General features: G+C 40.5%; 1 protein-coding gene across 3 annotated transcripts in view; it reads left to right on the top strand.

Moving 5' to 3' along the window:
- Positions 1 to 15,150, top strand: part of Ube4b (ubiquitination factor E4B) — a 116,399-nt gene that overhangs the window by 81,003 nt on the left and 20,246 nt on the right. For all 3 annotated transcript variants that reach the window (XM_046424850.2, XM_046424849.2, XM_046424851.2), the window contains 6 exons: positions 433 to 631; positions 3,258 to 3,396; positions 6,446 to 6,545; positions 7,925 to 8,052; positions 9,243 to 9,341; positions 10,190 to 10,425. In XM_046424850.2, coding sequence (XP_046280806.1) covers positions 433 to 631; positions 3,258 to 3,396; positions 6,446 to 6,545; positions 7,925 to 8,052; positions 9,243 to 9,341; positions 10,190 to 10,425 — 901 coding nt within the window. The remainder of the gene's footprint in view (positions 1 to 432; positions 632 to 3,257; positions 3,397 to 6,445; positions 6,546 to 7,924; positions 8,053 to 9,242; positions 9,342 to 10,189; positions 10,426 to 15,150) is intronic.

Genomic DNA, 15,150 nt, shown 5'->3' with positions numbered 1-15,150 from the left:
CGACATCAGTTGGAAAAGCTATGACATGTGCTCAGGAGTAGAGATCGTTGTTCTGATGTTTTTGAGGGAAAATAAAGAAGAAAAAGGAAGCAATGTCTACTGTTTGCCCTTATTCATTTTGAGGCTGTTGGGCAAAAATTCTTAAATTTTACAAACCTTCGTTTCTTCCTGAGAAGAATGTGAATATTGACCCCCACGTGTGTATTGCTGGCCTCTTAGGATTATTGGGAAGATTTAGTGATAGAATGTGTAAAACTTCACAGTTGATGACTCTCACCTGTTAACGCCTGCTGATAAGTGACAGTGGTGGCAACATATGTCCTGTCATTGACTTGAGATTTGGTCATGTTTGAATGTTCAGTCTGCTTTCATAAAAATTTGTGCCAGAATTTCTACTCAGATCATGATTTAAGTTGTTTTCATACTTCACAGACAGATGATAGGTTGGTATCTACGGATGGATTTATGCTGAATTTCCTTTGGGTGCTGCAGCAGCTGAGTACAAAAATCAAATTGGAAACAGTTGACCCCACGTACATATTCCACCCAAGATGTCGCGTCTCTCTCCCAAATGATGAGACTCGAGTGAACGCAACAATGGAGGACGTGAACGACTGGCTGGCTGAACTCTGTGAGTACCATGAGACCACGCGGGGCTGCCCTTCCCTCTAGAGGCTGAGTGCTCACACACGCCATCCCCTTTCCACAGATGAGATGCTGCGGGTGCACAGTATAAACTCAGGCTGTAAAACCTTTTTATATGGATTAGCCAAAGCAAATAGATGTGTAGAACAAATGGACACATTGAAGAAGAAATAAAATATTAAAATTGAAGGCAGCTTATTATATGGAGTTTATACTGTACAAATTAAAATGTTAATGAAATATTCCACAGACATTGAATGATTTGAAATTATGAATATTTTGCAGATGTGATGATTGTTAATCTTTTATCTTGGTGTTGTAAACTTTATTTAATGACAGGGTGAACAATAAGCTCAGCATCTGACTCTCTTTTGAGTGAATGGCTGTTGGTGTTCATCTCGGAATCTATCTGTAGACCAATAAATTCCAAGAGCCAAAGGGCTATTAATCTAATAAAACTTTAGAAAACCAAATGTAGGAATTGGCCCAATTGTGAAGAAGAAATTTAGAATTTAGGAAATGAACCTGTTATAAGAGGTAATACATATAATTATGTATTACCTTACTACATATGTATGTTTATACCTTAATGTATAAATATACATATGTAATATATACATCTTGGGAAATAAAATATATTTGGGGGAAGGAAGAGACTTGTAGGAATGGTACAAATTGAAAGAAATTCAAGTTAGCATTATTTATCTATAAATTAGCCAAAACCAAAGTAATCTATAAGAGCTCTATAAGAATGTAAGTTTGTGAAGAAAGAATATTTAATAAAAATAATCTACCTAACATGAATTCGGGGAATTTATAATAAAATTTATAATACTAATGAGCAGGCATGAAGAGAAAATGATTAATGGGTACAAGGGTGTAGTTGGTTGTTTTGTTTGTGGTGCTGGGGATTAAACTCATTACCTCTGGCATGCTAGGCAGGGACTCTACCACTGAGCTACACCCCTAACCTGGTTTTGTTTTGTTTGTTTTGAATCCGGGCCTGCTAGTTACCCAGGCTAGCCTCAAACTCCTAGACTCCAGTGATCATCCTGCCCTAGTCTCCCAAATAGTAGGTGTTGTGTGAACCACTGCACCCAGTTTGGGTACAGTTGAATAGGAGGAACAACTTCTAATGTTCTTTACCACAGTAGAGTAGTTGTGATTGACATCAGTTACTTGTTTAATCAAAACAGCTCGGGAAGAGGCTTTTGAATGCTCCCAATACAAAGAAATTATAAATATTTGAGGTGATGGGTATATCAGCTACCCTGATTTGATCATTACACGTTGTATACATATACTAAAATGTCACATCTTGCCTCACAAATATGTGCTAATATTATTTGTCAATTAAAAAACAAATATATATAGGACTGGGTCTATAGCTCAGTGGCAGAACACTTGCCTAGCATGTATGTGGCACTGAGTTCAATCCTTAGCACCATGTAAAAATAAACAAATAAAGGCATGCTCTCCATCTATAACTATCTATCTATCTTTGGATGAATATACAATAATATGATTTCCAGTAACCTAGTTTTCAGAGTGTATTCCCAATGCCAAGGGGTGAGGGAGTAATTTTTGCACATAGTTCCTCACAGCAGTATATTGTTTAAGACTTTTGTGTGTGTGTGGTGCTGGGGATTGAACCCATGGCCTTGTGCATGTGAGGCAAGCACTCTACCAACTGAGCTATTTCCCAGCTATATAACCCCAATATGTTGTTTATAATAGAGAAAAGTTAGGAAAAACAGAACAGACATGGGGGACATGGCTATGCAATCAGTAGCTTATTAATATGATCTAATGCTGTTTTGAGATTTAAATTATATATGTGTATTAGAAAGTGGAAATGTTTTTATAAATATATCAGGAAAACACATGATAAAAGATTTGGGCTGGGGTTGTGGATCATTTGCCTCATATGTGTGAGGCATTGGGTTCAGTTCTCAGCATCACGTATAAATAAATGAATACAATAAAGGTCCATCAACAACTAAAAAATATGTTTGAAAAAAAAAAAAAAAGAAAGAAAAATTATTGCCAGGGCTGGGATTGTGGCTCAGTGGTAGAGTGCTTGTCTTGCACGCATGAGGCACTAGGTTCGCTCCTCAGCACCTCATAAATAAATGAAGTAAAGGTATTGTGGCCATCTACAACTAAAATAAAAAGATTATTGCCAGGCACAGTGGTGCAGGCCTATAATCCCAGAGACTCGGGAGGATGAGGCAGGAGGATCACAAGTTTGAGGCCAGCCTCAGTGACTTAGCAAGACCCTCAGCAACATAGTCAGACTCTGTCTCAAAATAAAAAGGGTTGGAGTATGGCTCAAATAAATAAAGTATCCCTGGGTTCAGTCCCCAGTTCTGCTGTCCCTGAAAAAAAAAAAAAATTGTGAATGGACATCTATTTAGACATTTAATCAGATGGGACACCTGGTCTTTAAATGGAGCTCACAGGAATTCAATTCTTCTTGTGACTTTGCTTAAATTTATAATTTTAAAAAAATATTCTTAAAATTCAAGTGAAATATTCCCTCTGAATCAAGCTTTCCCCCTGGTTTAGACTTGTGATAAATTTTACTTAGTGAATTGTGTTATTCTTCCTAGATGGAGATCAGCCTCCATTTTCTGAGCCGAAATTCCCTACGGAATGCTTCTTCCTTACCCTGCACGCACACCACCTCTCTATTCTGCCTAGTTGCCGTCGCTATATTCGCAGACTTCGGGCCATCCGGGAGCTAAATAGGTATGTGCCTGACCCGTGTGTGTCCTGGGATTGCCAACTGTGACAGTAGACTTGAATGTGGGGTGTTTGTGACAGCGTGCTGTTGGCCTCCATGCCACATCCGTGCTCCTCCGTTGTCTAGAGCTCTTCACCAGGTGAACTGATCCCCCGATTCCCAGTGTTCTAAGCCCTTGCTCTTCCTCTGTGGATACCGCAACTTTCATTAATGTTCCCTGGACAGAGTGTTACTCGGAGGTACTTTTAAGGATTCCCTGGCTTTTGGACATACCCCTCTCTCCCTGGACCACAAAGTAGTCACCAAAGTTATCATTCCTCTGATAATCAAGATGATTTATCACTGCCAGCTGTGATTCCCCTTTCGCCCGGTGTTCCACAGCATAGAGTCCCAATGCCAGATAGCAGCCTGGGTTCCAGGGCATTAGCACTGTTGCTATGTTTCCTCACCCAAGCACTGCTTCCCAGGTGGCAGCCACAGCAATATGGAAGCAAATGTTTTTTGAACAGATATTTGCAATAATAATAGAAAATCCCCTTGAGCTTTTTGATTTAGTCTGGCTATGAGAGAGATTGTGGCAAACCTCTATGTATCTACCCTATTCAAATCGCTCATTAATCCTAATGTTTACTTTTAGGTGGTTTCAGATTTTTCTTTCCACATATCATATAGATGATTTTCTTTTTTCCTTTCTTGTGCTTTTATACCTTAACATGCTGGCTATAATCTCTAATACAATGTTGAGTAGCAATGTAGTAGTTTCCCTTCTCCCCAAGGGATATTTCTAAGATCCCCAGTGGTTGTCTTAAACTACGGGTGCTCCCAAACCTGTCTGCTGTGTGTCTTCCTATACGTGCGTACCTGAGGTGAAGTTGAGTTTGTAAATACAGGTATAAGACAGAGTAACAACAATAAGCAATAGTAAAATAGAATATAGTGACATTCTGTAGTAAAATTTACATGAATGTAATCTGTCCCTGAGAATGTCTTAACCGTGCTTGACCATGAGTAACTGAAACCCTGGAGCAAAGCTGCAGATGAGAGACACTTGTAACCTTGAAATTTGTCATGTCCAGTTAATGGGGAGGAGAGGCTTTTTTATGTCCTCTGGTAGATTTTTAATTATGCGTTTTACTCAATTAACAGGTATAAGACTACTTATATTTTCTTTTTTATTTTTATTTTTTTTGAGAGAGAGAGAGAGAATGTTTTAATGTTTATTTTTTAGTTTTCAGTGGACACAACATCTTTATTTTATTTTTATGTGGTGCTGAGGATCCAACCCAGCGCCTCACGCATGCCAGGCGAGCGCACTACCACTTGAGCCACATCCCCAGCTCACTATTTATATTTTCATATCATTTTTTATGTCAGTTGCTTAAAGTTTAAAATTTTCAGGCACAAAGTTGTTCATGGTATCCTCTTTATTTTTCTTTTCATGTTATTCAGTTAGTTTTTTGATACTGGGATTGTACCCAGGGCCTCATGCATTCGGGGTAAGCGTTCCACCACTGAGCTACATCCCCAGCTCTTTCAAAAATTTTTTGAGGCTTACTTTATAGCCTAAATCTACATTAGCAAATGTTCCTTATTGACCTAAAAAGAATGTGTTTTTTGTGCTTACTACAGTATCTATATATCATTCAGGTAAAGTATTTGATCCTTTTTTCAGTTTTTCCTAATCTCTGCTAATTTTATCAGTTTATAGTATCAGTTCTTGAGAGGCTTATGTAGATTCAAACAGTGATTGTGGATTTGTCACAAGCTTAGGACAGCCAGTAACCGCAGAAGTGGAAAAGGCCAGGAAATATGCCCCCTAAACCACCAGAAGGAACTCTCTGCCAACTTGTTATAGGCTTTGGACCTCTAAAACTTTAAGACAAGAAATGTGTTTTGTCTTGGGATGGTTTGTTGCAGCATCAATAGAAAGCTAATACCACACGTTAGCAAATATTGCCATGTTTTTTCCTATCAAATATCTGTTTATTCTTGGGGCTAGGGTTGTGGCTCAGTGGTAGTGCACTTGCCTGGCATGCATGAGGCACTGGGTAAGCACCACATACAAATAAATCAAATAAAGGCCCATCAATAACTTTTATATATATATGCTTATTCTTATTTTGTAATTCGTTCTCAAGGCGGTGCTTGTTTGGACTCTATTTTGGGTCTGAGACGGTGAAGGGTGAAGGGCAAGTCAGTCAGGAGCGATCATTACAGGAGCTGCCTCCACAGCGGACTTAAGATATTTGGGTACTTGAAGTTACCAGATTCGCCCAGACTCCTCCATTTGAACTCTTGGGGTCCCAGTCTTTGCCCTCGCTTAGAGTTAGGAGCCCCAGGGAGGTTGTGAATTTAGCTTGTATTATGACTGGGTAACTTGTAGGACTCTGCTTCTCCATAGTAGTCATAGAAACTCACGTCCCTGTCACCTGATCTGGCACTGTTAACCACATATGTCATTATATTCATTTCTTATGGCTGCTGCAGCAAATCACAATCTTACCTTATTGGCATAAAACAACAAAAATAATTCTCTTCCATAGTCATGAAAGTCCAAAGTTCTAAACTCAGGGTTGCTTTTTCTAGCCTGTGAAAGCCACCTGCTCTCCTTGATTCATGACCCCCATGCTCCATTTTCAAAGCCAGCAGTGGCCAGGCGTGGTGGCACACGCTTGTAATCCCAGTGGCTTAGGAGGCTGAGGCAGGAAGATTGCGAGTTCAAAGCCAGCCTTAGCAAAGGCAAGGTACTTAGCAACTCAGTGCGACCCTTTCTCTAAATAAAATACAAAATAGGGCTGGGGATGTGGCTCCAGTGGTCAAGCGCCCTGAGTTCAATCCCTGGCACCCCCACCAGAAAAAAGTCTGGGGATATGGCTCTGTGGTAGAGAACCTCTGGGGTCAATCCCCACTACAAAAAAAAAAATACTGTGATTTTAAATATACTTAAATGTTAAAAAAAAATTATGTCTGAGAGTCAGTGAAATGGTAAAAATGAATAGATGAAAATGGATATGTGTGTTTTTTTTTCATTTGACTGTTAATCTTTAATTTCAGAACTGTAGAAGATTTGAAAAATAATGAAAGCCAGTGGAAAGATTCCCCGCTGGCAACTAGACACCGCGAAATGCTGAAACGCTGTAAAACTCAGCTTAAGGTTTGTATAGTTAATTGGAATAATTATAGACCAGCCTCATAATAGTCATTTTCCTACCAGAATATGTGTTTTCAGTAAGTAGTTTAGTGTCCTTATTTTTTCTTAATTATTCTTTTTCCTCAAGATAAAATAGGACATTTTAAAAACATGTTGATACCTTTCACATATCTACATGTAATTACTTCAGTCTCAGTACAGAACGTGCACATGCGCCTGCAGTTCAGCCCCCCGCCCTTTCCCTCCCTCGCGCAGTGTCCCTGCCATGCTGCCTCTGCACAGGTCCTCCAGCACAGGCAGGATTTGTGGGAATGCAAGATCTCTTTCCTTTGCCCCTCACTCTTCATTTTTAATGGAAAACAATCTGTTGTGTGGAACGTGAAGATAGATGGAAATATTCCTGCTCGTGAGACTGAACTAAAAACAAGTGCTGGTCGGGCATTGTTGCACATGCCCATAACCCCAGCTTCAAGGGAGCCTGAGGAGGAAGATTGCCAGTTCCAGGCCAGCCTCAGCAAATTAGTGAGACTCTGTCTCAAAATAAAAAGGGCTAGGGAGGTAGCCCAGTGGTGGGGCACTTGCCTAGCATGTGCACAGTCCTGGGTTCAATTCCCAGTACGGAAGAAGGAAAAAGAATACAGGCCAGCCTCGGATAGGGAAAACTAGATAGCAAATTTATACATTTTTTTGTATGCTCATATTTGGATTATAAATCTGAATGTTAGCTGGTCATGCTCCCTATTGATAAATAGGATGAAACATGGAATCAACCTGTCTTTGGTTTCTGGTACATGTTAAGATTTCAGTGTTTCATTTGCTAATAGACTAGACCACTTCAAGAGGCAGCATAAACCAGGGCCTCTCTGGGGTCTGAAGCAGTCCACAGATGTGTTTCGATGAGGTGTCACTGAATTGTTTAAATCTGTGTGTCAGTGTGTGCATGCATGTGTGTTATCACAAAAGTCCCTGGAGGAGGGATGGTATCCTTGGACAGGCATTTTGCCTGAGGGCAGCTCACAAGTGGTGGTGCTGGAATTCTGATGTGGATTTGTGTGGCTTTTTCCACTAACTGTCCTGATACCTACAGGGCCTCCCTGTCGAACCCTCCCCTAACCACGTTATTCCAACTCTGTAATAACTAATCTTGAGCACTAACTGTGAGCTGGACTTTGTGCTCAGTGGTTTGCATGGCCTACTTTGTGTTTTTCTCAGGAAAAAGAAAGATTTGGCTGCACAACCAGCAACCAGTAGCTAGGTAGAGAGGAAGTTCTTCAAGCTCTAGAACCTAGGTTTCCCACATCCTGGTCCCATTCCCTGCCCAGTCACACTGCAGGCCTCAGCTCCTGACTAATGTATGGCTGGGGGCACACCTACTTCCACAGAAACTGGTACGGTGCAAGGCCTGTGCTGACGCTGGCTTACTTGACGAGAGCTTCCTGAGAAGATGTCTGAATTTTTATGGCCTTCTTATTCAGCTGCTGCTCCGCATCCTGGACCCTGCATATCCCGAGTGAGTGTGCTCTTTCCTCTTTGCCTCATCTCTACTTGTCTGGGCTGTGTCGTCTTCACTGTTCGCAGAGGTGGTTACTGAAGTCAAAACCTTACTCTACCAAGAATTCACTACCCAGTCTGCAGATTATCTTTACACAGACTGTGACATTGGTCAATATTAATCAGTGTTTTGCCTGTAATTAGTTACAGCCGTAGGTGAACATCAGTACCTTTTTTTTTTCCTTTAACTTTGACAATATTTTTTAAGTTTGCTATAAAATCTTTAATTAATGGGAAAAGAAATCTGTAGGGCTTGGGCTGTAGCTCAGTGGCAGAGCACTTGCCTAGCATGCGTGAGGTACTGGGTTCAGTCCTTAGCACCACATAAAAATAAACAAAATAAAGACATTCTGTCCTCTACAGCTACAACAAATAAATAAATAAAAAGAAATCTGTAAACTGGAAGCAAAATGCTGGTGATAGCAGGGTGTTAGGTCCTCCTAAGTGCTAGGTCCAGGAAAATGTCCAACTAGTCCAGAGAGCAAGCCAAGATGGCATCAGTCACCTTTGTTATCAACCAGAATCTCTAGATAGCTATTTTTACTTCATTTATTATTATTTTATGGTTATTACGAAGTCTCTGTGTCACCATTGTGATAAAACTGGCCCAGCCTCTCTTCAGAGAAAAATGTTACGTAAAATACATTCATGGCTCTGTTGGCTCGAACAGTTTGAGTTACACATACGTCACCAAATGTGTCCTTGTTATTTCCTTCCCGTTGTATTTACTGCATTAATTTTTTTTAAATATTTTTTTATTTGTTGACAGTTCTTTGTTTTATTTACTTATTTTTATGTGGTGCTGAGGATTGAACGCAGTGTCTTACACATGCTAGGCAAACGCTCTGCCACTGAGCCACAACCCCAGCCCTACTGCATTAATTTTAACAAGATACCAAATCAGGGGAAACATTTCATGTCCCCTGGTGTATAACCAGTGTCTTCATTATTCCCTGTTCATTTTAGTTGTGGTCTTCGCCTCTATACTTTTACATAGTTGTATTATAGAATGAAGGGTTTTCCCAAAAAATAAAGTATATATTTAATGGTAATGTAATATTCCTTAATTAATGCTAATGTTATGTTTCTCAGAATTTGGTGTGCTGTGATTTCATTCTGCCAATTATGCTTTTCTTTTCTTTTTGACAGCATAACACTGCCTTTAAATTCAGATGTCCCCAAGGTATTTGCAGCATTGCCTGAGTTTTATGTAGAAGATATTGCTGAATTTTTATTTTTTATTGTACAGTAAGTGACTTTGACTTGTTATATATTTCTAATATGTTCCTATGCATACTTAATTTGTTTGTGATATTATGAACTATGTTGCAGGTGTCCAGTTTAAACTTGAAATTTTATGGGACTGTTTTTAACAAAATACTGCCTAGGGACTGGAAAGATAAATCAACCACTGCATCAGCAGGTCCATACCAGTCAGTAATGAACATCTCAAGAGATTCTCAGCACCTCATATAAGTAAATAAATAAAGGTTCATTAACAATTTTTTTTTAAAAAAAAGTAAAGTGGGCTGTGGCTGTGGCTCAGTGGTAGAGCACTTGCCTAGTACATGTGAGGCACTGAGTTCCACCCTTAGCACCACATAAAAATAAATAACATAAAGCTTTTTAAAAGACAAAATGGTAAGTGTAGTATACTCAGTATGGGGGCAGGGAATGATTAAAGTATACATAGATAAACAGTCACAAAACGTAAATTGTGAAAGTTTTCTAACAGAAGCATTCAGCCTGGTGTGATAGGACATTCCTAGAGGCTGAGGCAGGAGGATCACAAGTTTGAGGCAATACTCAACACTTTAGTGAGACCCTGTCTCAAAAATAAAAAGGGATGGGGATGTCTTTCAGTGAAAGAGTACCCCTGGGTTCAACCCCAAGAAACAAAAAAATAAAATAAATAGAAAAATCCAAAATTAGTATAAATGATTTTAAGAAAAAAAAATGTGACAGTCACTTTGAACTTAGCAAGCTAAAGGGAACTGAGTGTCTTTACTCCTGTTTATCCCCCACCCCCAGTGACACCAGCCTCCACACAAGTTGATTCCATAGACTCACTTCTTGCCCTTCCTCCCTCTATTCAGATACTCTCCTCAGGTGCTTTATGAGCCCTGCACTCAGGATATTGTGATGTTCCTTGTTGTGATGTTGTGCAACCAGAACTACATCCGAAATCCATACCTCGTGGCCAAACTGGTAGAAGTCATGTTTATGACCAACCCTGCTGTTCAACCACGAACCCAAAAGTTTTTTGAAATGATTGAGAACCATCCTCTCTCCACCAAGTTGCTGGTACCTTCCCTGATGAAATTCTACACAGGTAGGTTCCTGGGTGTGTGTTGTAGCACAGAAGAGCAGGCTTGGGTAAGGTCACCTATGCCAGTAAGTGAAGTTACTCTAAATTGGTCCCCTCAGACCCTGCCAACCTACTGCATGTGGAGCATATGCTGTTGCTTCTTTTTCTTGCAGAACATTTGAAATATTACACTGACCATTCTGCATCGTAATCTCTGATATGTAGCAGGCTTAGTTTGGTATCAGTTCTCCAAGTTGGTTATTTTTAATCTGAGTTAAAGTTCCTGGTTTATTTTAGCTGTGATCTTAACAGCATTGGTTTTGTAGCACCTCCCTGTAATTCAGTTTCCAAAGTGTGGGAAAAATAGTGATCTTGTTAAAAATGCCCATCCTTAGAGATGGAGTATAGCTCAGTGGTAGAACACTTGCCCACCATGCACAAGGCCCTGGGTTCCAGCCCCAGCACCCCACACACAAACACACACACACACAAAAAAAAAGAATCCTTGACCCCACTTTAACCAGTGAAGTCAGGATTTCTGAGAGCCTCTGGGAACCTTCCCTCAATCATTAATTTGAGAAGTTTACCAGGTACCTACCATTTGCCAGGCCCAGTTCTTGGTGCTGGGTTACCCTGCAAACAGTAGAGAACTTGAGACACTACACAAGGACACCCTCCTCTTCTGGCTGAATTGTACTCTAATTTTTGAATTTTTAATTTGACTTTTGATCTGTTATGTAGGAGACCTATTCACTGTACTCTGGCAAGGGCACATATTTGTACAAGTGGACCGGTTTCCTGCCAGTTTGTAAATTTCTCAGGAAGCAAGTATTCTTATTTGCTTTCTTATCTTCTGTTGCCCTCAGCGTATTCTGGGCAGGTCTTTGGCATTTTGAAGACCACACTCCCCATGCCATTACAAGAAACTCAGGCAGCCCAAGAGCATGCCCCCTTACTGATCCCAGCAGCAGCTAGTTTAAGTTCCCTGTTCTCCTGGACAGTCATCCTTGCCTTCAGCCAAGACCTGCTCCTGCTCTCTTGGGGCCATGCCATCATCTGTCTCCACTTAAGAGAGCTCTAAGAATTTGTCCACCTGCCTTTCCCTTTGTCGCTATTATTTTGTGGCATCTGGTAAGAGTCTCTTGCCTTCTTCCTTTTCTACTTATACCCCCTTAAATCTAAAGCCAAGCACACCACCCAGGGATGTCTGGTCAGTATCCTTTCTTTGTTAACAGCAGAGGACACCCCAGGGTTAAAGCCTTATTGAGCGAAAGTCCTTCTCTTCACCTCTTGGCCCTGGTGGGAACAAACACAGATCGTTGAGGTACAAAGAGTATATGCAGGATAGGACCTTGTGTGATGCTTGTACATGGCAGGCTTAGGAAATTGAATAAGTAAACATTTCTTAAAATAATAATGACATACCTCTTTTTACCTACCAATTTTATTTTTTAAGCTAGAAATACCCAATGCTCTTACAGAGAAATAATGTGCAAGAACCTATTTTATCTCCCTGTAACCACTGTGTAAAATCGGTGCTGTGAAACTTATGAAAATGTAAGTTGGTAAACCCTTTGAGCTGTGAAAGATGGTGCAGGCCTGTAATCCCAGTAACTGGACCTGAGGCAGGTGGATAGCAAGTTTGAGGCCACCGTGGGCAACACTGGAACACCCAATCTCAAAAATTTCAAAAACAATAAAAAATAAAGGTCTGGAGACTTAGCTAAGGGGTATAGTGTCCCTGGTATAGTCCCCAACCTACGAAGAAAAGACTTTCTGGAAGGCTGTTTGGTAGTCCGCACCAAGAGCCTTATTTTTTTTTTTTTTTTTTTTTAATTTTTTAATTTTCAGCGGACACAACATCTTTGTTTGTATGTGGTGCTGAGGATCGAACCCGGGCTGCACCCACGCCAGGCGAGCGCACTACCGCTTGAGCCACATCCCCAGCACTCCCCCCCCTTTTTTTAATGTAAGTCAGGGACTAGCCAGGAAAATAGAATTATACCAACAATTTTAATAGAATTTAATGGAGGGAACTGATCTACATATTGGAGGACTGACTCAGCAAAACAGTACCACTGGGGTACAGGTGCAGGAAGCAGCCATCAAGAACTTAGCTATGAGACCAAGGGCTTCAACAATGTGAGGATCTCTGAGGGTGTTCAAGGTTGCTAATAGCTGGAGAGCTGGGATGGAGAACTGACCTTGATAGGAACAGCAAAGACCTTGTCTCTTCTTCAGTTTTCCAGTTCTCCTGCAGCACTCCCTACTGGCAACCCAAACAGAGTCCAGTAGCAAAGGAAAACTTCTGCAGAGTCCCAGCCCTTGAATCTCAAAGCAAAGCTGAAAAGAGGATTTAGAGCTGATGGACCACAGCAGGATGACCAGCATATCCTCCTACTTGTAAATTTAATTTCTAGTAGTTTATTCAAGAGGAATGCTTGTAAATGTATATTTGTATTAATCCATGACAGTGTTCACCACAGTATTATTTATAATGCAGTGAAATGAAAAATAAGGTGTTATTCACATCAAGGGGTTAACAAAAAGTAAAGAAAATGCCAAGTAATGACAAAGAACACCCACGTTTTTGTACAAATATGTGTAATACAAAAAAGCAGGAAGAACATACATCAAGGTATAATGGTGAATTGGTTTACTTGTTTGTTTGTTTTTTGTGGTGCTGGGAATTGAACCCAGGGCCTTGTGCATGCAAGACAAGCACTCTACCAACTGAGCTATGTTCCCAGCCCATGAATTGGTTATTTTTGAAAAAGAGAATTATGAATAGTTTTTTTTTTTTTAAATATTTTCTTTTTTATTTTTTTTAAAGAAAGAGTGAGAGAGAGAGAGAAATTTTTAGTGTTTATTTTTTAGTTTTCGGCGGACACAACATCTTTGTATGTGGTGCTGAGGATCGAACCCGGGCTGCATGCATGCCAGGTGAGCGCGCTACCGCTTGATCCACATCCCCAGCCCCGTTGAAATATTTTCAGTTGCAATGAACACAATGCCTTAGCTATAATCCCAGCCCTGAATAATTTTCTATTTTTAAAAATTAAACCAAGGGCTGGGGATGTGGCTCAAGCGGTAGCGCGCTCGCCTGGCATGCACACGGCACTGGGTTCGATCCTCAGCACCACATACAAATAAAGATGTGTCCGCCGAAAACTAAAAAAAATAAATAAATATTTAAAAATTCTCAAAAAAAATTAAACTACAAAATAATTATGAGGGCCAGATTTATAGCACAGTGGTAGAGTGCTTGCCTAGCATATGTGAAGCACTGGGTTCAATCCTCAGCACTGCATATAAATAAATAAGTACATAAATAAATAAAATAAAGGACCATCAACAACTAAAAAAAAATTTTAAGGGTCTGGGGTTATGGCTCAGCGGTAGAGTGCTCACCTTGCACTTGCAAGGCCCAGGGTTTGATTCTCAGCACCATATAAAAATAAATTAATTAATAAAGTTTAATTTTTTTTTCAAATAATAATAATTACAAATAGTTTTATTGCCTTTTTTATTTTCTGAACTTCTTAGTTCTATAGTAAACATATATTGTTAATAATAAATACAAAAAAATAGTTAAAGGCATTTAGTGCTTGCTTATTTAGTACCCTGGGCCTGTCACCATGCACCAGGATAGAGTATGTGTGTGTTGGCATTTGAGTACCAGGGCTGGGTCTCTGGCCTACATGGGACTGGTGCTGGGACCGGTGAGCCCACAGCCAGTCTCCCAGGAGCCAGTGGGTGGGTGTTGTTCTCTCTTTTCCCCTTTGTGGTGGGGCAGTGTGCCCTCTGGCCTGGACCACCTCTGTACTCAGGGATAGTTGATACCTGACCTAATAATAGCGCACTCACCCAGTATGCACTAATCCTTTCACTTAATCCGCATAGCAGTCCTAAAGATAGGCACTATAAATATCTCCATTTAACAAATGAGGAAACTGAAGCTTAGAAAGATCAAGAAGCTTGCTGAAGGTCATTAACTAGCAAGTGGCAGCAACCTCAGCAGTTGGACTGAGCACAGGTGTGCTTGCCACTCTTCTGTTCTCCCAGCCACCAAGAGCCCTGTAGGTGGCCCTCACAGACCCTGTCCCAGGCCCCTTGGATTCCCTGTTAAGAGCTGCTGATGAGGTCTGGCCCTGAAGGTGTGTGATTCTCAGGCGTGAATTATAGTTGCTATGCCAGGTCCAGCCATGGAATAAGCTCCTTGGTGCCACACAGAGAGTCTTCTAGCTTGGAAAATGCTATGCTCTGATTTTTGTTTCAAATATAAAATTATTTTTAAAAGAAGAGTAGTTATTGTATCACAATAGTCTGAACTTAAGAAAAAACTCTGGGGACTGGAAAGAACATTGATAAAGTAAGACCTATTTCCAGACTCTTACCTTCCTCAAAGCAGAGCTGAATGGTAAGTCCAGCATGGCCAGAGTGGACTCTGTCACTGGTTCAGCAGATGCTTAACACATCCCTGCCACCTCAGATCAGAGTCTTGTTGGGAAGCAGATGCTGGACAGATAAGGGAGAGACCTGGAGTCAGCATTGGAAGCTACTGTGGGAGACTGGGCAGGGAAGGTCTCTGAGAAGATGATTTTGGAGGGACATTAAAAATGAGACATGGCTGGGGTTGTGGCTCAGCGGTAGAGCGCTTGCCTCACATGCAAGCACCACATAAAAATAAATAAATAAAATAAAGATATTGTGTCCATCTACAACTAAAAAAATGTTAAAAAAAGAGAG

The sequence above is a fragment of the Marmota monax genome, unplaced genomic scaffold (genome assembly GCF_021218885.2).
Source record: "Marmota monax isolate L192 unplaced genomic scaffold, Marmota_monax_Labrador192_F-V1.1 WCK01_AAM20220418_F8-fsc00080, whole genome shotgun sequence".
NCBI classification, from domain to species: Eukaryota; Metazoa; Chordata; class Mammalia; order Rodentia; family Sciuridae; genus Marmota; species Marmota monax.
This window is presented reverse-complemented; position numbering and strand designations above follow the sequence as displayed.